This window comes from Miniopterus natalensis, chromosome 20, assembly GCF_054644295.1.
Source record: "Miniopterus natalensis isolate mMinNat1 chromosome 20, mMinNat1.hap1, whole genome shotgun sequence".
Classification (NCBI taxonomy): Eukaryota; Metazoa; Chordata; class Mammalia; order Chiroptera; family Miniopteridae; genus Miniopterus; species Miniopterus natalensis.
In genome coordinates, this window is record NC_142100.1 from 2290567 (window position 1) to 2317214 (window position 26648).

The 26648-nt window shown below is 49.1% G+C and overlaps 1 protein-coding gene across 1 annotated transcript; it reads right to left on the reverse strand.

Moving 5' to 3' along the window:
• Positions 1-715: 715 nt before the first annotated feature.
• On the reverse strand, positions 716-25703 carry LOC148090770 (cytotoxic and regulatory T-cell molecule-like). Its single transcript, XM_087828417.1, has 10 exons — positions 25658-25703; positions 18630-18776; positions 15917-16069; positions 14144-14287; positions 12998-13159; positions 9896-9976; positions 6561-6644; positions 4698-4844; positions 2591-2677; positions 716-846 (listed from the first exon to the last, which is right to left on the reverse strand). Exons 1-10 carry the CDS (start codon positions 25701-25703, stop codon positions 716-718), a joined length of 1182 nt encoding a protein of 393 aa, XP_087684543.1.
• Between the last annotated feature and the right edge of the window lie 945 nt (positions 25704-26648).

Sequence of the window (26648 nt, forward strand, 5' to 3'; positions counted from 1 at the left end):
GCACTCTGTGCTCTGTTAAATACTTTTTAAAAGCATCCATTAGGTCAATACTCAGTGAATTAAACTCATTGCTTACATGTTTTTGTAAGGAAATGTCATTAAAAAAAACTGTCACCAGGTCAACTTTTGTGATTTAGCAAGAAAACCTAAGGAGATGGACTCCTTGGCCTCCCTGGAGTCACTCCTGTCTCCGGCTGCTGTGCTCACCCAGCCACTGGTCCTCGGGTGCCTCTTCCCCCTGACGGTGAGCCTGCTGGTTACAGCTCAGAGCCCCTCTTGAAGGTAAGCTCCCAGGACTAGAGACCTCCGTTAGGTCCTTTTCATCTCAATGTTCCTTATTTGGAGACCAGAAGGAAAGATTAAAATCTTAATGTTTAAGTAGTTCCATGAGTTCCACCTAAGGCTGTGCCCCACAGTGCCATGCGCCATGTCAGCGGGTCACAGTGACCCAGGCCCCCAGGCTCAGTAGCGTCTTCCTGCTCTGAAGTAGTGTCAGGCACACTAGGTAATTTATCCTTTTAACTAAGAAGCTTCATGTCCATGTTTAGTCCTGTTTGGCTGCTCTGGGTCAGAGCTGATTGCCATGAAGGACACCATCTTGCGTCCCACTCAAAGCACATTCTTCCTGTCACGGTGACCGGGCCCCTGCCCACAAGCTGTCCACTGCGGTGGCCCTGAGCTTGCCCTGAAGTCCTGTTTCCTGCTGCAGGGAGCTCTACACAATGCTCTCTGGTATCCAGGCCTGCTTTCCTTTTAATTTTGTATGTTGGGTGTTTTTCTTCCTGTGTGTTTTTGCTTCTGAGTACAGCTGTGTGATGTAGTCCATGCAGCTCTTCGAACGGGAAGCTGAAAGAGAAACATGTCGAAGATAAGGATTCATCTTGAACAGCATTGCACCCCTTTATCTGAAACACTGTACATGGTATTTTTAGGTCCATATGTTAAGGTATTAAAAATTGAATCTGAAGTTCTCGGATGCATATAAGTGATCTGAACACATGTGATAGTCTAACTTTTAAAAGCTCTTTTTAAATAAAAATTATACTCATACAGCTGAAATAAAATATATGGACATTTCTGCTATAAAGTAGCATGTGTTGCTGGGAAAACCACACTGTCTTCAGCCGAGTTTCACTCAGGAAGGAACGGGGCTATGGGAGAAGGAGCTCTGGGCCCTGCCGCTCTGGCAGAGCCTGGAGGGCTCAGGGGGTGCGGGAGCCCAGGAGAAAGCGGGGCCCTGGCCGGCAGGCCCCTGGCTGGCCCTGGCTAGGGAGCAGGCCTGAGTGCAGGCGCTCACTTTACATTTTCTTAAAGCCGGCCTGGAGGGGCTTCTGCTTGTTCAGCAGCCAAGCGGAGGGTGTTTCTTTCCTGAAAGGCTGTAATTCTCCTGTTGGGGTTGCCTTCCAGGGAGGATGGGCGCAGGAAGCCCCACTCACACGATACGATACGTGGGCAGCGTTCTGCGTGCCAGACGGTTCGAGGGAGCTCATGTCAGGGAAACGTGGGCTGCAGTCCCGCACCGCAGCAGAGGCATTTCTCCTCCCGCCCCCATCCCCACACAGTCCCCTCACTTGTGCCCCTTCCCTGCTAGTACAGCCCTTTCTTTCCATTTTACACCCTGTTAAGTCAAAAGAAAAAGCAGAATTGTAAAAGACACACTTCCTACGAAACCGACAGAAACTAGCTGCAAAGCTCACTGCAGTCCTTGCTCCTCCTGGTGGGCAGAGTAAGTGCATGTGCACCGAGGAGCAAAATGCTGGGAGGTATAAGGTGCTTGCTTTACATTTACTTCTCTCTACTGGATCTTTGTCAGGAATTCTCTCTCTCTCTCTCCCCCCCCCCTCACTCCCCACCTTTCCTTTTAGACTCTGTTTCAAACAGATGTAGACCCATGGAGCAGTCAGACAAATTTCAGAGGGAAGGTGGGGGGGGATTAATCAAAGAAATTATATGCACATATGCATAACCTACAGACCCAGAGGATACTCTGGAGAAGGCCTGGGGGGGGGGGGTGCTGGGTGCAGGGTGTCAATGGGGGGAAAGGGAACGTCTGTAATACTTTTAACAATAAAGATACATTTAAAATGAATTTTTTTTCTTTATATACTTTGAGGAGTTGCAATGAAGTCATCCAAAAAATCTGACGCATTTCTGCTTGAGTTAAGCCCTGTATTCATTTATTCAATACAATTTATTAAACACTCCATTTGTGCCAAGTCCTGTGCTGGGATCCGGGGATACACAGAGAGCAAATCCAATTACCGCCTGCAGGAGTATTGTCGTAGCTAAATCAATATACCCAAAATGAGGACAGGGCAGAGTCTACTGGGTACTCTGGGGCACGGGAGGGACAAGTCCAGAGCTGTGCCCGTGTGTCGGCGAGGACTCCACAAGGCTTCCCAACATCGCCAGCCCCATGAACTCAACTGATGCTTTCATTTTTTAAGGTGCGCTTCCTTAAGTTCTACACGACGATTTAGGCAGGCGGCTTTATACTGCTAAAAATCAAATTTTTATTTTTAGGCTCCCCTTGAAAGGCAACAAATCAATGAACCTCAGTGTTCAAACCTCAGGTCACATGTAGACTTACTTTGGCCATATTTCTCCTGGGATGATGTTTCTTCATTATTTGACCTTGATCTGTAACTTTCTAGAGTGTGTTCTGAAATTTCATTTTCTGCAAGAAAAGAAAATTATTAGTTTCAGGGGCCACAGACATCATCTATATGTACACAGATATGTGTGAGTGATACAATACCTCTGTCTCTGTATAATACGGAGTTACCGTCCCCCTCCCATACCTCATGTCAGTCATTCAACAAATCATGTTTCATTGTTTACCATGAGTCCCACGGGTGTGTGCACGCAGTGTAAGAACTCAGAGGTCAGACGAAGCAGCTTAGAATCAAACGCGCTCCTTTGGGAAGAAACCACTCCAACAGTCCTGAGAGGACTGGGGGGTGGCGCATTATGGGAGGTTTGGAAACAAGACTCGGGCATTTCCCGTTGTTCAGCTACACGGGAAACCAGACCTGCTGCCAAGTCTACCCGTCATGAGAATGCTAGTCCATCTGCGTACCCAGAGAGGCTGATCTCTAGCATGGAGAAGTGCTACTTTTAAGAGGGGCAGAGCGATCCAAAGGTGTAGTATTTTGCCCTGAGACATGAGTTCTCTGTCACTGGAGGTGTGTGAGCCCTAAGTGGCTAAGTCGGTGCTGTCCAGCAGCACTACAATGCAAGTCCCACGTGTAGTTTTAAACTTTGCAGTAGCCATGCTCAAAGAGTACAACAAAGCAGGTGAGGTTAAGTTAGTATCATTTAACTAGTAGACCCAATATATCAGGACTAGGTATGTTATATTCTTGTGTGTGTGTGTGTGTGTGTGTGCGTGCACGCGCTGAGCCTTCAAAATGGGGCGCGTGTTATCCTCACAGCACATCTCAGAAGGGACCAGCCACATGTCAAGTGCTCAATAGCCATATTGTGGCGACTGTGTTGGATGACACAGGCTATATAACTGTCAGAAATAAAGGGGCTTTAGTCCTGACACACATTTATAGAATGAATTGAGTAGGTGGGTTATTCTGGATCATTTCTCAGGTCCCTTCTAGCTCTGACAGGTGTTGAGTCTATGTATTTTAATAGGTATTTTCTATGCTAATTATATATTTTTTGTTTCCAATAATAACTTTTTAATCAGAATGCTTAGAAAAAAATTACTAACATATTATGCTTGAGGGAAGCTGAATGCATGTTTTCAAAGTAGAAATGGGACTAAAAAAGTTTACTATACTCAACCTTTGATTGACCACTCCTAAAATAAGAACTCTTTGAGTGTAGGAGCCTGGTCTGTCTTGTTGACAGATGTGTCCCTAATGCATGGCACACAGTAGCTGCTCAGTGAATGATTATTGCACGGAGGGTGGGAGGGATGGAAGGATGGAGGGATTGGTGGAGGGATGGAGGGAGGGATGGAGGGATAGAGGGAGGGATGGAGGGAGGGATGGAGGGAGGAAGGGAGGGAGGGAGGGAGGGAGGGAGGGAAGGAAGGATGGGTGGATGAAGGGAGGGAGGGATAGAGGGAGGGATGGAGGGAGGGATGCAGGGATGGAGGGAGGAATGGAGGGAGGGATGGAGGGATGGGTGGATGGAGGGATGGAGGGATGGAGGGATGGGTGGATGTGTGGATGGAGGGATGGAGGGAGGAATGGAGGGAGGGATGGAGGGAGGGATGGAGGGATGGGTGGATGGAGGGATGGAGGGATGGGTGGATGGAGGGATGGAGGGATGGGTGGATGTGTGGATGGAGGGATGGAGGGATGCAGGGATGGAGGGAGGGAGGGAGGGAGGAAGGGAGGGAGGGAGGGAGGGAGGGAGGGAGGGAGGGAGGGAGGGAGGGAGGGAAGGAAGGGTGAGCTCTCTGTCTTGTATCCTGTTGTGAGCAGAGGCCTCTATAATATACTTCCAGTTCCTCGCTGCTCTAGTTCCCCTTGGGTTTTGCTGTCTTTGCCTACAGCTCCTGGAGGTGCACAGTCCTTGTTTCCTGGGAAGCTAACAGCTGCTTATCTAAGTGACGACACTTATCGAGTGGATGGATGAGCCCGCCCTCTAGCAGCAGAGCGCTGGCTGGCGAGCTCGCCTGTCTGCAGGCCTCTCCTTTCAGCCTGTCGCAGCCCCTGGGCCCCCTGCCCACTCACCCTTTTTCCATATCACGTGCGCCTTGCGGAGCTTCATTATGAAGAGCTGGACGACGATGAAGAGGGTGACTATGAGGAAGGACACCAGGGTGAGCAGCAGGATGCCGCTCTTCCTCCTTGCCAACCCCATGTGCTGTGGACTTGCGCCTGGAAGGAAAGGAAAGGATTGGGGTCGTCGGAGGGGCCTGCTGTCCACGGGGGGGGGGGGGGCACACGCCCCTCTGAAAGGCAGTGCAGGCTAAGAGCCAGGCGAGACCAGGACGGGCATTGCCCTGAAGGTGAAAGACTCATACTGCTCCCTCTGAACACAAGAACGCAACCAGCGCCATCGTGGGAGGATTTAAAAGAGGATTTTAGGTTATATCGATATTGAAGTAGTTCTTTTTCATTCCTAGAGAAAACGTGAGAATATTGACTTAAATTATAGTCAGGGGGTTCAAATTAGCTGTAGGCTTCATTTGTTTTTAGCAAAGTGTGGTTTAGCAAGAGAGGCTGTTAAGGAGTTTGAAAACTATGCAAATAAAATGAGTATCTGTTGACTTTGGCTGGGATAAATGTGTTCTTAAATCAAGGCATTTGCCCAGAAACTAGATGAGCCATAAAGGCCTTTCTAAACCTAGAATTCTGCTTCTACGGGCCCCAGCTTTGCTAAATGTCCGGGTGCCCTCATCTCAGCCAACAGGCAGTTAGGAAGGGCCAGCCCCCTGCAGAGCATCGCACTTGGGGCTGAGTGAGACAGGGTTCCTATTATTTGGGATAGTTCTCTCTAGACGTAAACAAATAGATTAATAAAAACAAAGAGCAGTCAGCTATCTGTGCCGAATTTTAGATCCACGTGTGTTAACGTAATTGTGTGCTCAGGGATTCAGAGGCAGGCGCCGTCCCTGAGGTGGTCAGGAAAGTGTTCAGTGGCGACATTAACCTTGCAAAGGGAGTAAGGAGTGAAGCCTTTCCTTCCCTCGGGGCCAGTTAGGACACGTGAGGGCAGGGCCACCAAAAGGAGAGGATGTTTTCGTCCTGCAAGGACCTGACAGAGGCGGACTGCAGAGGGAGCTGGTCCCCGCACCTTCTGGGCAGATCAGGGCTCAGGGTCTGCGCTGTAGACTGTGGAAGCCAGAGGCTTTCTGAACACAGGTGTAAAAGGCACAAAGGGATGCTTGGGCAGGAAGGTGCTAAAAATAGGCTACAGAAGGAGAACCTGAAGTTATAGTCTGCATGCAGGAGATGGTGAGGGTCTGGATCAGGGTGGTGGCCCTGAAAGTGGGCAAAACACCTGAAAGGAAAGACTCGAAAGCCCTTGGAAACTGATTTCACTTGAAGCACACACGCACACATACGCGCGTGCACAGTGAGGACACCAGGGCCTGGGCCCATGTGACACTTCAGACGAGCTGATTCTGTGGAAGAAGGTGTGTTTAGTTCTTAGCAATGCTGAATTTGAGGATATGGCAGAAAATTCAGGTAGAGACATGTAGGTACAGGGACTAGTGCTCAAGAGAATGTTCTGGAGACACAGGTACGACATCTGCCTGGTGGCAACTGCAACAGTCTTGGGAACGGTAAGCTGTCTAGGAATTAAGGAAAGAACCAAGGAGGGGACGCAAAATCAGAGCATCTCTACACACGAGAAGCAGCAGGCGGGAGGGAAGAGGGAAGTCGGCGAACAGGCACAGGGGAGGACTGGCAGCAAACCAACAGGGCCGGGAGAGCTGTCGGAGCCGGCGGCGGCCACGCCAGGGGGAGGGAGCGGCTAACCAGCAGGGAGGTCAAGGGGAATGGACGGCAGGGCTGGACAAAACGACTGGACTGACTGGGAGGTTAAAGTGCCGACTGCTTATCCTCCATGTGGTGGGAGACACTCACCAGTGGTCAAATCCGGGTCTTGAGTGGCTCGTCCTTCCTCTCCCTTGTCAATCTCTGTTGTACTAAAACCCTCCGTTCCTGCAACTAAGGCGAGAGAAACACGGGACGTGTGCATACACTGTGCACGTACAGTGCGCATGTACACGCGGCCACCCAGAAGCAGCGAAGCGGCTCTGGAGACCAAGTTCAGTGATGCTCACTGAAAAACACAGGTCATTTGGAACTTCTCACATCTTCCAAAACGAGCTGCAAATCGTCTGACCTACTTTGCTTTATTATTATTTTTTAAGTATGTTTTATTCATTTCAGAGAGAGGAAGGGAGAGAGAGATAGAAGCATCAATGACGAGAGAGTCATTGATCGGCCGCCTCCTGCACGCCCCACACTGGGGATCGAGCCCACGACCCGGGCATGTGCCCTGACCAGGAATCGAACCCGATCTCCTGGATCCTAGGTCGATGCTCAGCTGCTGAGCCACACCAGCCAGGCTCTTTGCCTCATTTTTTAAGGTGCGTGTTGTTTATTGAACATTTACTCTGTGCAGGCCTTAAACTGAGCATTTGGCACGTTACTCCTCAGCACAGCTCTGGGCCAACAGCTCCAGAGAAGCTGAGTGAAGCGTCTCAGGTCCTGCAGCAGGTCAGTGGCAGAGTCGGCACTGAGACTCAGGAGCCACAGCTGCACCTGCCCTATGCTTCCTCCCTGAAGCAGGCCAGCGAGGGCGGAGGCCGTGAGGCGCCCCAGGCCGCAGCCGGGCGGCAGAAGGCCGGGCTCCGTGGGCAGACAGCCTGCAGCCTGAGGCTGGGAACAGCAGGCTCCCCGCCCTTCAGACCTACGCGCCCCCCAGGAGCGGGCTGTGCTGGGCCTCTGCTGGGGAAGGCGCCTTATAGAGCCATAAAGGTCTGTCTCGGGTGCTGCTGTGCCTTCCCTATTCTTCCCTTGCAGTCTCCGGCTTTTTAGCCCATTCCAGAGGGGAACGAAACCACCCATCTTCTACTGAAAATGGGTGTCATTAGCAGTAATAAAACTGTAGAAATTGAAAGCTCAAAGGGATTTCAGACCATATTTTTAAACTCTCATGTTATACATGAAGAGGCAGAGCAGAAAATGGAGTTGTTTACTAGTGGTGTGAGCCAATTTAAAGACAAGTAGACTCTAAACATTGTAAAAATATTGGATTATTAAAGCAAGTAATGTGGCCGTCCCACTTCACAATATTTTCATTCTCCAATGTCCTTCAAAGAAACTACACAGCACATGTTGTACTGATCAGTTTTAAAACCTCCAAACATCTAGTTTTAAATATTATTCAAGATAAAAAATTTAAGTGTGGTCTGCTAGTCAGAACTATGAACATGGTATTGTTCTGAAAGCACTTATCCCACCAAGCTGCTCTGTCACAGAGACAGTGTCTGAACCGGGGGAGGCGGGAGCATGTCCCCTGACGAGGCCGGTGTCACTCAGGGTGCCACAAGGACTGCGTGCATGCGTCCATTCATTCGCTGAGCACCGCTGTTACCTGATGTTATGCTGAGTTAAATGTAAATATAATTAAATATATGATCACTGTCCAGAGTTAACCACCTAGTGGTGGGCTCACTGTCTAATCCAGGCTTTCTAAGTTCTGCATTTCTAGTTCAACGCCATCATTAAAAACTACCCAAGTTCTTAACAACCAGCTAACTGAGGAACCTTAGGAGGTGATTTTGTTCCTCAATGACAGAAACAGCAACTCTCCAGTCCTGCTTCTTTGCTCCTTGTTGATACCAAGTCTTTATTTTGTGTTTGGTCTATTCCAGATGGAAAAGCAAAGAAATGAATCTCCCCTTAAGTGAATTCTACCTTGTCCTTTACCACATTGGAAATGCAAATGTCACAATTGTGTGTGTGTGTGAGGGAGAGGGGAGAGGGGAGAGGGGAGAGAGGGAGAGAAGGAGAGGGGAGAGGGGGAGAGGGGAGAGGGGAGAGGGGGAGAGGGGAGAGGGGGAGAGAGGGAGAGAAGGAGAGGGGAGAGGGGGAGAGGGTAGAGGGGGAGGGGAGAGGGGAGAGAGGGAGAGGGGAGAGGGGGAGAGGGGAGAGGGGAGAGGGGAGAGGGGAGAGGGGGAGGGGAGAGGGGAGAGAGGGAGAGGGGAGAGGGGAGAGAGGGAGAGGGGAGAGGGGGAGAGGGGAGAGGGGAGAGGGGGAGAGGGGAGAGGGGGAGAGGGGAGAGGGGAGAGGGGGAGAGGGGAGAGGGGAGAGAGGGGGAGAGGGGAGAGGGGAGAGGGGAGAGGGGAGAGGGGGAGAGGGGAGAGGGGGAGAGGGGAGAGGGGGAGGGGAGAGGGGGAGAGGGGAGAGGGGAGAGGGGGAGAGGGGAGAGGGGGAGAGGGGAGAGGGGAGAGGGGAGAGGGGAGAGGGGAGAGGGGAGAGGGGGAGAGGGGAGAGGGGAGAGGGGGAGGGGAGAGGGGAGAGGGGAGAGGGGAGAGGGGGAGAGGGGAGAGGGGAGAGGGGGAGAGGGGAGAGGGGGAGAGGGGAGAGGGGAGAGGGGAGAGACGGGGAGGGGAGAGACGGGGAGGGGAGAGAGGGGGAGGGGAGAGAGGGGGAGGGGAGAGAGGGGGAGAGGGGAGAGGGGGAGAGGGGAGAGGGAAGAGGGGGAAAGGGGGAGAGGCGAGAGGGGGAGAGGGGGAGAGGGGAGAGGGGAGAGGGGGAGAGGGGAGAGGGGGAGAGGGGAGAGGGGGAGAGGGGAGAGGGGGAGAGGAGAGAGGGGAGAGGGGGAGAGAGGGGAGGGGGGAGAGAGGGGAGGGGGGAGAGAGGGAAGAGTAGAGAGGGGGAGAGGGGAGAGGGGAGAGAGGGAGAGAGGAGAGGGGGGAGAGGGGGAGAGGGGAGAGGGGGAGAGTAGAAAGGGGAGAGGGGAGAGAGGAGAGGGGGGAGAGGGGGAGAGTAGAAAGGGGAGAGGGGAGAGGGGAGAAAGGGAGAGGGGAGAAGGGGAGAGAGGGGAGAGGGAGAGAGGGGAGAGTGGAGAGGGAAGAGAGGGGAGAGGGGAGAGGGGAGAGTGGAGAGAGGGGAGAGGGGAGAGGGGAGAGTGGAGAGAGGGGAGAGGGGAGAGAGGGAGAGAGGGGAGAGGGGAGAGAGGAAGGAGAGGGGAGGGGAGTGGGAGGGGGAGCTTACAAGCTGTTAGCTACTTCTGAGCCCACTGGATGGTTAACTTTGGCATTTCTCCAGGTCACCACAAAGCTGGAGGGGGTCCTGCATGGTGTTGTTACAAGTTAAAATTAAAAATGTTCTTAAGAGTTATCATTGGAAAACTGACTTCCCAAAGAGAGAGGATCTTTTAGAGTTTTAGCAATTGCGACACTTACCGGTGCTGGTGGACTGCTGGGCGTCTTGAGAGGGTGGAGAGCTCTTCCCAGGGGCCTCTGGAGCTGTCTTTGGATCAGTAACTAGGAAAGGGGGACAAACACACTTCTGCATCTGCGGAGGACAGTTTTGCCCACACTGTGCTCAGTGCAATAGGCTGGAGCATGCACTTGGCGGCTCCTGCTCGCGGAGGTTTTGCAGGAGCCTCAGGCCTGTGGCTGGCAGCTCTGGCTGGTCTGCGGATCTGTGTCCCGCGGTTGCCATCTGCCCGCTGTGGGGCTTTGGGGTGCAGCCTGCGGGACCGCTGCGGGGAGGCGCATTTGGCAGTCCCGGGCCAAGGGCACTCACTGTCTCCACTTGCCTCCACCTGTTCACCCCCGTCCATCGCACATCCTCCCATCACACATCTAAGTCCTCATTTGCTGGGGGGCCCTGCAGCCAGGCTCAGGCTGGGTACAATCCCAGGGCTGTTACTTGCTTGCTGCTCAGTGAGTCTGAACAAGATGCCTAACGTTGGGAATGCTCCGTTTTTGAGTAGCTGTAATATGAAGGTACTAATAGCATTTACTCTTGGGATTTTTTGTGAGAATGAAGGAGTCCAGTCACACAACATGCTTGCACAATGCTTACTAACTGTTATTGTATAATATTAAACAATATCTAGAAATGTTTCCAGGGTTCCGCTTAGCATAGGTCTGAGCAGTGTATGAACAGCCTGCCACCAAGGAGCATATAAAAAAGGCGTCTGCTAATTTGCAAATATTGATACTGATGTGTGACAGGTGGGTAATGTCTTTATAAACATCTATGAGTATTCTCCACTTTTTATTTAATCAAAGAATTTCTGTGGTTTTAACATGTTTTTGTCTTAATCAAACTTTAAAGTTTTTTGAAAACTATAAAAAAGCCTGAATTGCATGCAAGAGCTCCAAGGAAAGGAAGAAGCGCCAGTGAGAAAACATTAGAAAAAGAGTAACACAGAGTATAAGGCTGAAGTGAACCTGGCGGCCACAAAGATACCAGAGAAAATTGAAGGAAGAGAGTTACTGACAATGAATAGAGGAAAACGCTTGAAAGAATCTGAATGTCTTTCAGAAGCATCAGATAATTAAATTCTCATTTCTCTTTGGCAGTTCTCCCATATCCCCTGCATGCCCTGTGCTCCCTCCCAGGGATGGGGTGGAGGCTGGGGAGGCCTGAATCATAGCAGCACAGGAATATTTCAAGCTAGAAGTACTAGAAGCAAATGACAAGAAGAACATAATATGAGAAATATTGGGGACACATAGAATAAAACTTATCAATGATTAAGATCTAGAATAATGTATATTATGTAAATTTAGTAATTATATATTTATGTACAAATCAGGTTATGTATATACATACATTACATATCTTGTTGGCTATGTAATAATGTATGTATATATGTACATAAAACCACGTATGCATACAAATACAATATATTTTATACTATTCTATATGTTATATGTGTATGTATATATAAAACCTGTTTTATGCATAAATATATGTAAACTATAGTATGTAGATATAAAAGCAGAGTTTGTCTTCACTTTGATTTGTCCTCTCAGTTGGCAAGCTGCTGGATGGACGCATTTAGACTGGTTTTGACTGGGTGGGTGCTGGTGCATTGTTTATTGTTCCAGTTGGTCAGACTGTCACAGCCCTCAGCTGGTCAATATAGCATCCACTAGCTTCAACGGCTATTTAAATTCAAATTAGTAAAGATTAAACAATATTGAAAATTTAGTTCCACAGTTGCTCAACTTTCTGTTTTTATCTCATCTTCAAATAAGTAACAGGAAATCAGGATTCCTCATTTGGAATACTACAGAGATGAGATAAGTCACTTTGAAGAGCGTCTCATTTATCCTGCTGCTGTGTTCCCCATGTCTCTTTTCAGACCTCCCAGGTACGGTGTCAATGTTTTTGGTTCTCTGATTTAAGAATCTGAATGTCTTTCAGAAGCATTAGATAAATTCTCATTTCTCTTTGGCAGTTCTCCCGTATCCCCTGCATGGCCTGTGCTCCCTCCCAGGGATGGGGTGGAGGCTGGGGGCCTGAATCATAGCAGGGCAGGAATATTTGCGTCAGATGACAGCCCAGTCTGTGGGTCCTTGGGCCTTCTAAATGCAGCTGCCTCAAGAAGTGCTTTCGGTTTGATGAGAAAGCAGCAGGTGGAAAGCATGTGGTAGTGAGAGGGGACCGACTAACCGGAGCAACAGTGCCACTGGGCCCGCAGCACCGGCGGTTTTCCCAGTGAAGTTCTCGTGAGCAGACGTCTTTCATGATCAGTTCTTTCACCGGATACAGAGCTCTCTCTCCAACACACTGCACCCTGCAATCTCCTCCTTCACTAGTGTGAGGGAATCCTTGTACTTCAGGAATCTCTTTTTACACTGGGAAATGCCGTATAAAATAATCAGGCCAGAGGCCTGTTAATTACAGATGTGTGATTTACGCCACTTCTTATAGGGTCCTTCTTTGCTAAAAAGTTTTACATAGTTTAAACATCATTTCTTCCACTTAGGGTGAAGGAATCAGGGAACAGAGATTCTCACAACGGAAGCAACTTCTCTTCGTGTTTAATATTTGATGTTTGTTTATTTTTATGGTTATTTGTGTTTTGCTCAGAATATTAACATGATTAAGCTAAAATCTTTAAAACAGTTTTAACAAAACATATGTAAAGAATAATGATGATGTCATGTCACTGAGTGAGTGCTTTCTATTCGCATAAAATGATACAGACAAGCTTAGATGTAAAGGTGCAGTTGCTCCGTGACCTCTCGGAGAACGTGACTGCAATGAAACCAAGCAAGGTTAAGTCACGCTGGCTGTCATCCTCAAAAGGCTAGCAGGACGCTAAATGCCTAGGACGCTGTGCTAGGCTTTCTTGCGAGGGGGGTTTTCTGAACATTGGGACAGTGGCCACCAGCTGGAGAATCTCAATCATTAAGAGAATGTGCGATTAGGAGAGCTTTGGGACAGCGATCTGGCTCTGCAAGACTTTTCCCGCTGTTTAATCTAGTTTGAGAGAATAATACGGAGGGAAATTAAAAATGATTCTAGACATCAGCTCTTACCCAGATCTTCCAAGCGGAAGGAGGCTACCAGCCTTCGTCCTCGGAGGCCCCTGTGCCGGATCACGCAACCCACGGTGGAGTTTCTGCCGTCGGCGCTCACTCGGAGTGTGCTGCTGCTGTTACATTTCTTCCCGTCACCTTCAAATTCATGGTAGGTTTCACCTGTGCGGCATTTGAGGCGTGTGTGAGGTTGGGGCTATTTAATGTTACCAGATGAGTTTGGTTCTCTCAGAGACTTGGGGCCTTGACATCTTGGCAAACCTGTTCCATTTCTACCCTCATTCCAGCCACAGGCTGCTGCCCCGTGAGCCTGGCCCTAGTCACACAGGGAGGCCAGGGAACAGGGTGGATGGGCTTCTATAAACCCTTCACTACTGAAAAATCCAGAGCCTGTAACGGTGCAAGGACAGCCCGAATGTGGTGAAATACAAAGACACAGACTTCTCCATTTAATGAATAGGGCAAATTAAAGGGGAAACCATTCGTGCTGTACATTTGGCCCTGGACTGAGGATCACATCTGGGCTCTAGGTCTTTTTTCTCTAGAACTCCACTTGACCCTCGGTTTCCTCAACAATACAGAGTCCTTCCATCTCTAAGAATCTATGATTATGTAAAATCAAATGTAATGTTTGTTGAAATATAAACAAACTATAAATAGTTCTAAGCATGACAATTACTTATCTGCTTCAATCAAAAGCCTCCAAGCTTCCATAATTTTCACCTGTCTTTGAGGGTATGACAGGGTACTTACACTGTATAAGGAAGACCATGTATTATGTTAAATGGATTTTCAATTTTATGCCTAATAAAAAGTTTATGCTCTCAGGTAATAGCTCTATTTTGTTTTATTTTATGAAATTTTGTCAAATTTTAAGACGCTATAATAAACATTACATTTTAGATTTCTGCCTTGTTTTACACAGAACATGTAATAATGTATTTGTGATTAGCCTTTCAAGATTAAAAAGTAATACTGGTTGGTTATAAGGATAATTTGGAAAAGAACTAATAATTATTGGATGGTGTTTTCTGGCACCCACTGCCATCAGAGGGTGCCAGAACATTAAAAAAAAAAAAAAAAAAAAATCCCTTGGAACTTTAGGAAGGAAAACAAAGGAGGAAAGAGCGCTGTTTCTCCACTTACCATGGAGCTCCGTGTGGTTCCCTAACAGCCAAGTGATCTGGGGAGGGGGCTTGCTTCTCACGGTGGAGCATTTAAGTATAACTTGTTCTTCTCTATTTGGCATTCTGATGACTGAAGCTTCCAGGGTTGACTTGAAAGGAGTTGCTAGGAAAAAAACAGATTCTTCTGTGCTTAATTAGCTGGCCTACATATCTCAGCAAAGCACAGAGCCTAATAATCTACAGGGATCAGTGTGGGTTATGGTCTAAATCATGGGCAAATTTTTTTACCTGACCTTTTCCAGGAATATAGTTAAAGGGCTTTTATGTACCTGGAAAGCTACTTGGCTATAGTCAGAATGTTTGTCACCCAGAGCGTGATCAGGCCCTAAAAATTTCCAAACTGACTATGTTTCAAAAACAATTTTTACATTTGATATATGACTGTTATGTGATTGGCTGAGCACTAGGTCAGGAATGGAGGCCGGAATTCTAGCTCCACGTTAGCCACCAACTTGTAAGAGCCCGGGTTAGGCCCCCAGTTCCTTGGTTTATCAGTTTCCTTGCCTGTGACGGGCAGAGACTGGTTTATGAGCTGACGGTTTCAGCTCTAAACTTCCTGGGCCTGACACTCACTTCAAGGTAAGTTGCTTCTGTCCTCCCCCAGCGTCAAGGACACGCGGGTCTTATGAAGGGTTCGCTGGTCCCTTTCCCTTCCACTCCTGTCTTGGGAACACGCTTTAGTCAGGCCTCTCGCTCTTCCCGTTCTGCTTCGCACGTTGGCCCTGACCTGCCCCTTCACACTGAATCCCAGCTGCCACCCAGACGGCGCGAAGCCAGCTCCAAGTACCCCCAGATGTGTTAGGTGCTGGCAGCTCCGATATGGGGGAGACGAGGCCGGTAAGGAACAGCGGCTGCTGGGACTCGGCCCCTAGACCCTTCGTTAGAAGACGACGTGATGGAGGTGGGCATGGGCGTGGGGCTGCCGAGGGCACACAGCAGCCTGAGCCGAGTGCGGGGTGGCCGCAAGGTGAGGGCGAGACAGACCTGAGCTGTCACATTGGTCCTTGAGACCCCAGGAGCCACTCCTTTCCTGACACTCTCACTGTGCCATTCCTTTATGGAGGGCACCACACTGTGGTTCCTCAATAAGGGAAGTTTAAGAAATTCATTTGTATGATATGTGGAATTAAGTTTTTAACTGAGCTGTTCTGCCACAGAAAGCAAAACTGTAAAGGTCGTAAGACTTGAGCTGAACCAAAGTGCCCATCTAGAGAACCGAGCAAGTCCCAGCCGAGCGGGGGGCTGCCACCTACGCGTGTCCCCAGCCCCAGCCCACCCCCAACCGAGAGAGGGAACTTTGGCAGAGGATGCGAGCTGATTTTCCAGGGCAGCTACGTCCGAATCCCGCTGCCATGATGTCCTACTTCATTACACACACGTGCTGCCTTTCTCAGCTAGCGAGCGGACTCCTGCGGGCAGAGGCTGTGCCTAGCTCGCCTCATTCCCGAGCCTAGTGCAGTGCCTGACACAGGGTCTCAGGTCGTCAAATATTAATGCTCTTTTTCTCGTTCCCCGAGAGAAAAGTTAATTGCTGCCAAAGATGGGTTTCATGAATTCGCACTTTAATCTAGGGCTTGCCACTCAAAATGCTCCTTTCTGTTTCCTTTCCACAAAAGGGGGCCGAGGGGCCCAGGTGATAGCTCGCTGGAGGCAACGTTTTAAAACCGAAATGACCCGTAAGGTGCCTGCGCAGGCTGCCCGCCTCCGGGTGCCCCGGCTGGGAGCCACTCACCCAGGACGACCACGCGCACCCGCTGTGTGCTCACGGCGCGCCCGTAGTGCAGGCACTTGTACACGCCTTCGTCCTGGGCCGTCACGCGGGCCACGCGGATGGCGAGCCGGCCGGGCGAGCGGTGAAGCAGCTGGTACCTGGTGCTCCTCAGACCTGTGCGGGGCAGAGGCGGAGCGGCCGTGAGAAGGGCCGCACAGGCCCAGGCTCAGCGGGTCGACTCCTCGCAGGGGCGGCTCTTGCTTTCCACACGAGAGGAACAAACATCACATCTTGAATGGAGCTGACTTGCAAATTCTAGTTTTACCAGCTGGATGCCTGTCAATAGCTGGAAGCTAGTTTAGGGAATGTTTTGATACTAGTCTGCGAAATAAACCATTTGCTCTATTTCTGTTTGTAGGAAATTAAGAACACTATGCTGGTGGAGGGTTCAGGTGGCAGAAGAACTGTAAAGAATTCTATTTTCTACATGATGAAAAAGGCCTCACTAGCCCTGGCTGGTGTGGCTCAGTAGGTTGGGCGTTGTCCTGAGCACCAAAAGGTTGCCAGTTCGATTCCCGGGCAGGGCACATGCCCGGGTTGCGGACTCGATCCCCAGCAAGAGGAGCGTGCAGGAGGCAGCTGGCCAATGACTCTCTCATCATTGATGTTTCTCTCTCTCCCTTCCTCTCTCTGAAATCAATAAAGATATATTTTAAAACAACAACAATGCCCCACCTTTTTTAGGTCTGATTCATTTGATGTCTGGTCAGAATAAATGTGAAGAATGGAAAATAAAAGCTTTGGGAGTCATTGCTCCAGCTGGGTGCTTTTAATTTTTAATTTTTAATAGTTCATTATTATTTGAAGTTCCCCAAGGATTATGACTTAGTCTTTCCAGGTGTGCAGCCAATGGGGGTTTAAAAAATCAAACTCTGGAGAATCCCAGCCAGTAGCAAGCGTTCCTCTTCACTCTTTGTTGACCTGGGAAGCCCATCTCAAGTGAAGGTCCCTTCGCTCACCAGAGGCTCCTGAAGTGAGTCGCTTTGTCTTCCCTCCCTCCCTCCCTTCCTTTCTTTTTTCCTTCTGTTAAGATTTATCACATGAACAAGCCTAAACTTGCTAAACCTTGAATGGCTGAGAAGGAAGACTGTTTCTTGTCTGGAACCAGGGCTGCGTCCTGATGCTACCTGGACTGAATGCAGGAACTCGCACCTCAGCACCACTGACACTTGAGTCCTTAGTTCCTCGCCTGGGGCTGTTCTGTGCACTGTAAGGTGTTTACCTGCACCCCTGGCCTCTGCCCTCTGATGCCAGAACCCTCCTGCTCCCCCGCCTTTCTCCATCGCTGCCACAGACTCTCTGCAGATCCTGCAAATGTCCCTGGAGGCAAACGTAGCCCTGCTTGGGAACCAGGGAGCTCAGTTCAGGCTTCCTGCCTGACATTTGATGACGTCATCACCATCGAGTTTAAAAACCCAACACAAAGAAGCAAAAGCATCATGTAACAGAATTATCTTTATGTGAAGTTTTTCTGTCAGAGTTTTTAAAGTTAATATCTATTTCTTCTATTGGAATCTAGTCTTAATAGTTAATTTAGCTTGAAATAGTTATATTTAGTTATTTTACACCTAACATATCAACACTTAATAATGTTTTCAAAGCATGTTACATTTTTCAGAGGCTCTGCTTTTTAAGAGCAGAATGAAATTTGCTGTTCTGAAGACTTTCCAAGTTGGAAATACTGAGTGGAGATATACGATGACTTATTGTGAAGGGCGGGGGGAGGGGTTACTATAGTCCTACTCACAGAGATGAATTAAATAGGCTTAAGAATCCTGCAAACAAGAGATGTAAGTATATGGGGGTCATTTTGAATTTATATACACACATAGCAAGTCATTATGTTGTACACCTGAAACTAATATGTTATATGTCAATAATATCTCAGTAAAACTGAGAAATGGCTCCCTTTCCATGCCAGGCATTGAGGACACACTCAGGTGTGTTTGTGCAGAGAGGAGTGATGGCCTCCTTTCCAAGGCAGTGTGTCCCATCGGTTGCTGTAGCTCAGCCATCTGGACTTTGTTAAGGCTGAAGGAGATAGCATGCGACAGGACTGGATTGCTCAGGGGGACAATGAAGCAGCTGGCCGCAGGTGGGGGGGTGCTGGCTGCAGGTGGGGGGGTGCTGGCTGCAGGTGTGGGGGGTGCTGGCTGCAGGTGTGGGGGGTGCTGGCTGCAGGTGGGGGTGGTGCTGGCTGCAGGTGTGGGGATGGTGCTGGCTGCAGGTGGGGGGTGGTGCTGGCTGCAGGTGGGGGGTGGTGCTGGCTGCAGGTTTGGGGGGGTGCTGGCTGCATGTGTGGGGGTGGTGCTGGCTGCATGAGAAGGAAGAGCAGTTAGTGGCTACGTGTCTGTGTGCAGCTGCTTGTTTCATGGTCACCGAGACTGGAAATGTGACGTGGGGATGAGGGGCCAGGCGGATCATGAGAATATGGTTCATAATTTGAATCCCCTTTACCAACCATTCTGGTGAGGTTTCCATTTCAGACTTCCTGTCACAAAACGGAAGGTAGCCAGGTGTGAAATAACAAGCTTCTGGGTGATTCTGGGGTATTAGTAGGCAGGGCTAAGCCCACCCTTTGGGTGACTCATGCTGGCTTTCTGTCCCACCCACTTGTCTGTCTGGAAAATCCCTCCAGTTGAGGTCTGGGGCAGTTTATTTTTCTTTCACTTACCAGGATGCTCATTTAAAAAAATGGTGTACCCCGAGGGGGCCAGCCACTGCAGGGGGGCGGCCTTGGCCTGGGGCGCCATGCAGTCCAGGGTGAGCGCCTCGCCTTCCTCCACCGTCACCGTCTCTGTGCGCCCCGTCCTAAAGGCCTCTGCGGAGCGAGAGAATCGGGGAGGGTCAGGCTGGCCTGAGCCGGGCCGCTCCTGAGCCCAGGCAGGGACTCAGCCCCAACAAACCTCCCTCACTTCTTCGAGCATTTCGTATACATTTCTATAGAAACAAAACGTAAGTCAATACCAAGAAACGCGAGGCAGGGAGTGGGCAATGTGTGCGCAGGAGCAGGACAGATGCTCCTGAAGGTCTGAGTGAAGGGGTGGGGTCTGGATAGGAAAACGGGACAGTTGAAGAGCATCTGTGGGCACTTGTTCTGTCATGTGCCAGGAACTGTGACAGGTCATGTTACCTTCATTTAGATTAACTTTCGAACTACCCCTACAAAGCAAGAACTATTTGGCTCGCTCTACAGCTGAGGGAAGAGAGGCTCAAGGTCACACAGCCTTGGAGCTGGGGTCCGTACCCAGGTCTATAGGCCGCGAGCTCCAGGCCCAGGTAACTTGGTTGCACTAAGTGATGAGACCCAGGAGCCTCAGCCTCTCTGGCCTTGCTCTGTGAAACCAGCCCCTGAGCCTTCGAGTGCAAGTCTCGGTTCCCGGAGATAGAGTGTGAACTGTGGTGCCGCCCGTGGCGGGACCAGCTGGCTCCTGCAGAAGAGCTCCTACCCCGAGAGGGCGTCCGCAGAGGAGGCCAGTGGAGCATCCACAGCAGCACCCCTGCAGCAGGCGTGCAGTCTGACTCCCCAAGTCACAGTCCCCAGAGAATAGAAAACAACTGATCTGAAGCACCTGTAACTTGAGTCTCCCAAAAAGATAGTGACAGAAAAATAAATTGGCACACTTATTGCGGTCTCTTACTTCTTCAAATTTTAAATTAAATTTTTTTTCTGAGGATGACAATTCTTATCAAGGAGAGTACAAAACACTTCGGTGCACATAAGAATACTGTGTGGGGTAGAAATTATGAATGACAATGTAATCAGTTTTACTGCATTATTTTAAATTTTCAAAAAGAGAAATAAGAAAGGAATTATTTGCTTGTGACAGATTTCAAGTATTAAGAAAGGTACTTTGGAGAGCTCTGGAAATTAATTGGTGCAGACCTTTTCGTTTGTTGCATTCCTAGGTCATTAATTTCAATCGAGCCTCTGGCAGTAACCACCCAGAGTCATTGTATTGTATTCATTCTGCCTTTCCTGGGAAAAATTTCCCTGAGTCCCAAGGGAAAATACCCATATCATCAGCCAATGTTACAATGAACAACAGAGAGTCAATAAAAAGATTGTTTTTTCACAAAAGCATTGAGGCATAAGGCCACAATTCTGCTTCGGTCCGGTCATTTGGAAACATTCCAATCTATAAAACCGATCCATAATTGAGTAATAAGGGTGTTAGCAGAGAGGCTTTGAAGTGACAACAGAATTTTCTCTAAGGTTAAACGGCTCTGAGCCAAGACTTTGATCTAGAGCTTCCAATGGTTGTGTCCACAGCCATTTCATTGTGACTCCTGCTTTGCTCTCTAGTTCTTGTGCATTACCTTGCTTCCCATAAACAGACTGAAGTTTCTGGAGGGCAGTGAGTATGTTTCACATTCCTTCCTTACAGGAACTATCACGGTGCAAGCTTAGAAAGCAATAGTTTAATGCCAGCCTCGTGCTGGCACAACAACACAGGCAAGTGGGCAGAGATCTAGGTTCTCCTGTTTTTAATAAGAGCACTGAGAGGCAGGAGGGACATGCTGCATTGAATCAATAATAGAACAGAAACTACTGTAATCAGCATGCCCTGATTTCATCCTTCTGGCCAGAATTGATACTTAGAAATTTTGCCAATTTCTTCCCCTTGGTAAATGATTGCCCAGACAGGAAGCCTGCATCTGGGGAGACGGGAGTGGCAAGATTTATCGGCAGCCTGGTTATGAATAAATGCCTCTCATTTTAAACATGTGTATATCATTGTCTTTTTCTTGGGATACATGCTTATGAATTAAATTGTACGGCTTTTTAGCCTATGCTAAAGAATTGCATCTCCTGAGATTAGTGCTTGCTCTTGCTGTTGAGAAAGCAGGACCAGGCTGCTGTGCAGACTGCCCACATTGCAGGTGCCTGAGTTTAGATGGAAAGGGCTGTGTTTGAGGCATAGAAAATTAGTTGTTGTTTTTCACTCTGTCTGTGCTCCAAGCCTTGCTTCGGGCTGTACAGGCCTGTTTATCCTTCAGGGCTATCATGCAGACCCCACGCTTGATTCGGAGGCAGGAAGCCACTGCAGAAGGCAAGAGCACCAGCTGAGAAGGCCCTGGCCCCTGCTGCTTCGCTGCAGTGCTTGAAATGTGCACACGGCGTCTAGCACATGTTAAGGGGGGAGAGGATGGCTGTGCCTAAGTTTTGGTGGCACATCTTCTAAGTAACAGTTCCCCATGATCCTCTCATTGACATTTAAAACTAAACTGGAACTCCTCTTTTAAACTGTTTTCACCAAAGCTTGGAGTCAAACTTTCACCGTCTTCATCAGAGGGATGGATGGGGTGTGGGGCATCTCCTCCGCTCACCACTTCCTCTCTGCAAGCTCGCAAACATGTACGTCTTTACTCAGCCTTTCTCGGGCAGACCTGAGTGCTGTGTGCCCGTTTAGTCTTCCCTGTCTGAGCGAGGAGTTCCAGCTGCAGATTAGCTCCCTGTGGCTCTGAGAGGCTGAGCGTGCAGAGCTTGGCAATGAATGACTTGTCTCTCTTGGTGTCGCCAGTTACCACTGGCAGGTCATGCTCACTCAGTGACTGTTGATTTCTGGGCTTGGCTGTTACTTCCATGACTGAATTCATCCATCCATGCATAGTGTGTGTCAAGAGGTTGCTTGTTGAGTCTGTGAGGGCTATTGATTGTGACTGGTTTGTGTACGGAACTGGAACCTGTGACCTTTCACCATCTCCACCTCCAACCCCATTACCTAACTGTCCCAACGGTGGGACGACTTCATGCCAAAGCACATGTGATCCACTCCCAAGGCAAACGGCAGGCAGCAGGCACAGCCCCTGCCGAAGCACACAGAGGCAAAACCTGTGCACTGCTAGAGAGTCCTTGCTTTTTCCCAAGGTTTTGGGAGTTGCAGTGTGATCTCCGCCTCTACTGCAGGTCATCACCGTCGGCTGAGGAAAGGATTAGTATCCTTTCTTTTTCTTACCTTAGTGGGTTAGATTTGCATGTGATAAATTTAAAAGCTCCAGAACAGAGCCTGTCCTGCAGGGACCCTAAACTGGACACAGGCAATGGGAACCCATTATTTCTCCTGCTCCCTCTGCTGCGGGCACGCCTAGCACGAGCACGCCTCCTGCTCCTTTCCAGTGTTTCCTTGTATTCAGTAATGCCCTCACCAGCCACTGCACACCAGATACTGGGAACCACTTTCTATCTCCTAAACACCTCTGTAATCAATTTGTCCCCCCGCCCCTTCTGCATCTTTTTATTTTACGTTTTTACTGCTATTACTGCTTTAGCTGAGGCACTCAGTGTTTCTTTGCTGGGCCACTGCAGTAACTTCCTTCTGGTCTCTGCTCCCTCGAATTGATCATCCTGATCTGCTTCTAGAGTTCCATTGAAAAACATAAATTTGATCACCTGTTTCCTCTACTAGACTACTTGTTAAGGCTCCTGTTACTCGCAAGAATGAGACCAAAATCCCAAATACCTTGATTCCTATCTTCTTGTCCCATATCACTGGCTGATACTTCTTTCCAGATGCTCCATGCAAGTGGCCAGTTGTTTTCCGAAAGTCCAGGCTCATGAAGATACTTTGCTTTGGTTCATGCTGTTCTCTTGGCCTGGAAGACCTTTCTTATCTCTTTCAAGACTAAACTCAAATTACACCACTTTTGTCAAACCTGCCCTACCTGCTCCGTCTTCCCCACAATGACCTACCTACTCTCTCCTCCAGGTCCCCAAAGGCGTTCAACAGGCTTCTGCTATAGCACTTAGCACAGCACTTTATAAGTAAGTGGTTACACGTAAGTCTCTGTGGATGGATTACAAACTCCTCTTGGAAAAATGGTTTGCCGTTCATTCATTTTATATTACCAGGGCCTAGCACAGAGTAAGATTTTAAGTATTAGTTGAATTAATGGCTAAAAATGAGTAAATGCACAATTCAGTAATAAGATGCTGACTTTGTATTTGTTGTGTTGAAAAATAAAGACTAGAGCTAAGTTAAAACCAGAGACATGCAGTGAGTTACTTCTCTAGCCAGGGCCTCATTTACAAGACTATTGTGAGGTGGGAGACGAAATGCACTTTCGTCCATCAGAACTTCACAAAGAGGAATGATTATTATTCTGAAGATAGAATCAGTAGAGAAAATTATGAGTGTGAAAAAGAATCTGACTTTGGCAAAATCAAATTATTTCTAGTATAACTTTAAAGAAATTGCCTCAAATATGTGCCAACAAGCATATGACCTTTCCCTGGTCAGAAGAATCGACAGGACCCCACTCAATTGCAGCTGTTCCTTTGGTTTCCTGTAGCCTACCCTCCTCCAAGTGACCAGCAGAGAGGGTGCAAGTTGGGGGACTGTCACCATCCATAACAGAGGCCAATGGGATTGATTCTGAAAAACCCTTCGTGCTTACTGATTAGCAGCCCTCGAAGCTAGTTATGCCAACGACAACCTTGGAAGGAGTGTGGGCTCCGAGACTGTGAGGCTTTTCTGGCCTGTAGACTTTGGGCAGCCTTAGAAGTTGCCACTAGAAGACGGTAGAGGGATCTCCCTGTAATCAATTAGCTAAGCACAGCTGATCATTTATAGTGGTGCCACAGTGGATTTCCTGCCTCTGTACCAACACGAAAGGACACAGTCAACCCCTTTCTTATTTGGGACTCTGGTGGGCCTGAGCCAGCTTAGGTCAGAGAGAGCAATCAGTTCTCAGATGTCAGTGGGACTAGACGCCCACTGGGTGGCCCTTTGCCAAGTTTTCACATCGGGATTTTTCAATAATGGACCTTCCAAACTGAGTAAATCAGTGGCTTTCAAACTTTTGCTCCACATTAAGAAACACATTTTCTCTCACAACCCAGTACACACTCACACACGCACACACACATGCACACACACCTGTGCACATACATTGATTCATGAGAAAATACTTTTACTATGTACTTTGTAGGCTGATATTTATGTTGTCATTAACTAGCTGTGAAAACCTGGGCAGGTTTTCTAACTTCTTTTATCCTCAAATTTTCTCCTATGTAAACTGGGGATATTAATACCTACCTCAGTATCTTTGCTAGAATTAAATCTAGTTAACAGAAAGTACCCAGTGCTGTGCATTACACAATACATATTTTTTCTCTCCTCTTTATAAACAGTATTTGAGCATATTTCTAAATGACCCATCTTAGGTTTACCGTAAAACATGATTATTGCTGTTTTTATTTAAAAACTTATTTTTGTGAGGTATTTTGATGAGATAATAACTGGAATCCTGACAAAGTTAAGATCAGTTAGAGGCTTTAAACTTCAGCATAATCTAAAGCATTCTAATTTTAGCTGTCTAATGTAGGGTTTTTCTGAATGTAGTAGCTATTCTTTGAGCCACTTATTAAAGGAACTAATATTGTTTATTACCAAAATTGCATACTTATCAAGTCCTTAGGGATCAAACTAGAAGGCACAAATTGAAATGTATGAAATAAAAAGTTGAAATACTAAGTAAAGTAGGAAATTTAGTTTTTTAAATAGAACCTTTCCGAATCAATTCTATGGCAGGTACAGATTCAGGGGGACGGGGACGTCACGTGTACCCAGGTTCAATGTTTGGAAACAAGCCACACACACAAGCAGCAGCACCTTTCTGAGCGTTTCCTCTGCAGGAATCCCACACAAGCCGCAGTCAGCCGGGACACCCGCTGCCCTGCCCCCACTTGGGGTAGGAATAATTGCACCTGCGCTCAAAAGGCGGCTGAGTCTTCCTTTAATTTGCATAATGCTGCATTCGAATTAAAAACCAAGAGTAAAACTGAGAATGATGGTGAGCACGGAGCGGGGCTGGCCCCTAAGACACAGCGTGCGGGCCGCCGCCCGTGACCGGCTCTGCCTGGCCCAGGCTCCGCGGCGCTTTGCTGCGCCCAGAGCGCTCCCGCGTTTTGAGCTTGACCCGTGTAGGGGCCCGGGCATCGGTGGGTCACACTGTCCTCTTCATTTCAAGATGCAGAGACTGGGGTTCAGGGAAGCCGCATTGCTTGGCTAAGGCTCACACAGCAAGGAAATCTGAAAACCCAAAGCTGCCGCTCCTCCGGCGGGCACACTCTGAAGAGGCGGACCCAGCAAGCTCGCCGCGTGTCCCCGACAGGTCCCACAGGGCCCACAGGACACGGCCTTCACTACACTCCGTGTCCCGTCAGCGCGCGGACGCCGCAGGGCTGCGCTTGGCGTGAGCGGGACGGACTCGCAGACCCCCCTGGTCCGCCTTCTGCGGGAGCGCCCCGGGGACTCTGCCCAGATGCCAGGTCGCTGGCCCAGAGCGCCAGCCCTGAGGCCTTCCCTTGCAGGGGGAGCCAGCCCTGAGGCCTTCCCTTGCAGGGGGAGCCAGCCCTGAGGCCTTCCCTTGCAGGGGGAGCCAGCCCTGAGGCCTTCCCTTGTAGGGGGAGCCGGCCCTGAGGCCTGACCTTGTAGGGGGAGCCGGCCCTGAGGCCTGACCTTGTAGGGGGAGCCAGCCCTGAGGCCTTCCCTTGTAGGGGGAGCCGGCCCTGAGGCCTGACCTTGTAGGGGGAGCCGGCCCTGAGGCCTTCCCTTGTAGGGGGAGCCGGCCCTGAGGCCTTCCCTTGTAGGGGGAGCCGGCCCTGAGGCCTGACCTTGTAGGGGGAAGGCCTGACCTTGTAGGGGGAGCCAGCCCTGAGGCCTTCCCTTGTAGGGGGAGCCAGCCCTGAGGCCTTACCTTGTAGGGGGAGCCAGCCCAGCAGGCCGCAGAGGGCCCACCACATCCTGCGCTGCTGAAATGCCCTTGCTTCCTCCCGGCGCTGAGCAGCTGGAGCAGGTGGCGGCTTTTGAAGGGGGAGAGGCAGGGGGGCTGTGACCTCATGGTCTCGGCTCCTCCCCAGCTCTGGAAGCCCCCCTGCAGTTAGCTCCCCCCAACACCTCCAGCTGGAACCCGAGTGGGCCACATGTGTCATCGCGGTGGGAGAGGTGCGCGATGTGCTGGTGGCACAGATCATTCTGCCCCGTGGGCAGCGCCGGTGAGTCAACCAGCTGCAAGGCTGGGGGAGAGGAAGCGTGGGAAAGGCATTAAAGTGTCCTGTACAGTACGGTCACCTTCTCTTTACATTTCTTTTCCAGTTTATTAAACAATTATAATTAGACAAGTTTTGCTGAACCCTTGGGAATATTTTATATTTCTAATTCTGGCAGCAATTTATAATGGTTATTAGAAGCAGAATTCATTCTTTCACATATTTACTCATTTAAAAAATCTGTATATCTATCTGTCCATTATCCATCCATCATCCATCCATCCATCATCCATCCATCCATCATCCATCCATCCATCCATCCATCCATCCATCCATCCATCCATTATCCATCCATCCATCATCCATCCATCCATCCATCCATCCATCCATCCATCCATCCATCCATTATCCATCATCCATCCATCCATCCATCCATTATCCATCCCTTCATCTGTTCATCCATCTAGTAGGTATTGTTGTAAGATGTATTCAGATAGGACAGATACATCCTTGTTTTTAGGAGGTTGTGATCTAGTGGGGGTGACAATATATAAATGAACAATTTTGGTATTTAATCCTCAAAAATTGTACAAGTTGACATAGATTTGATTTCATTTTTCCAAGGACACACAGCAACATATGAATAGACTTATGTTTAGAAGATAGAAGCTAGTCTTTAATGTTTGGAAAACTGTAAAG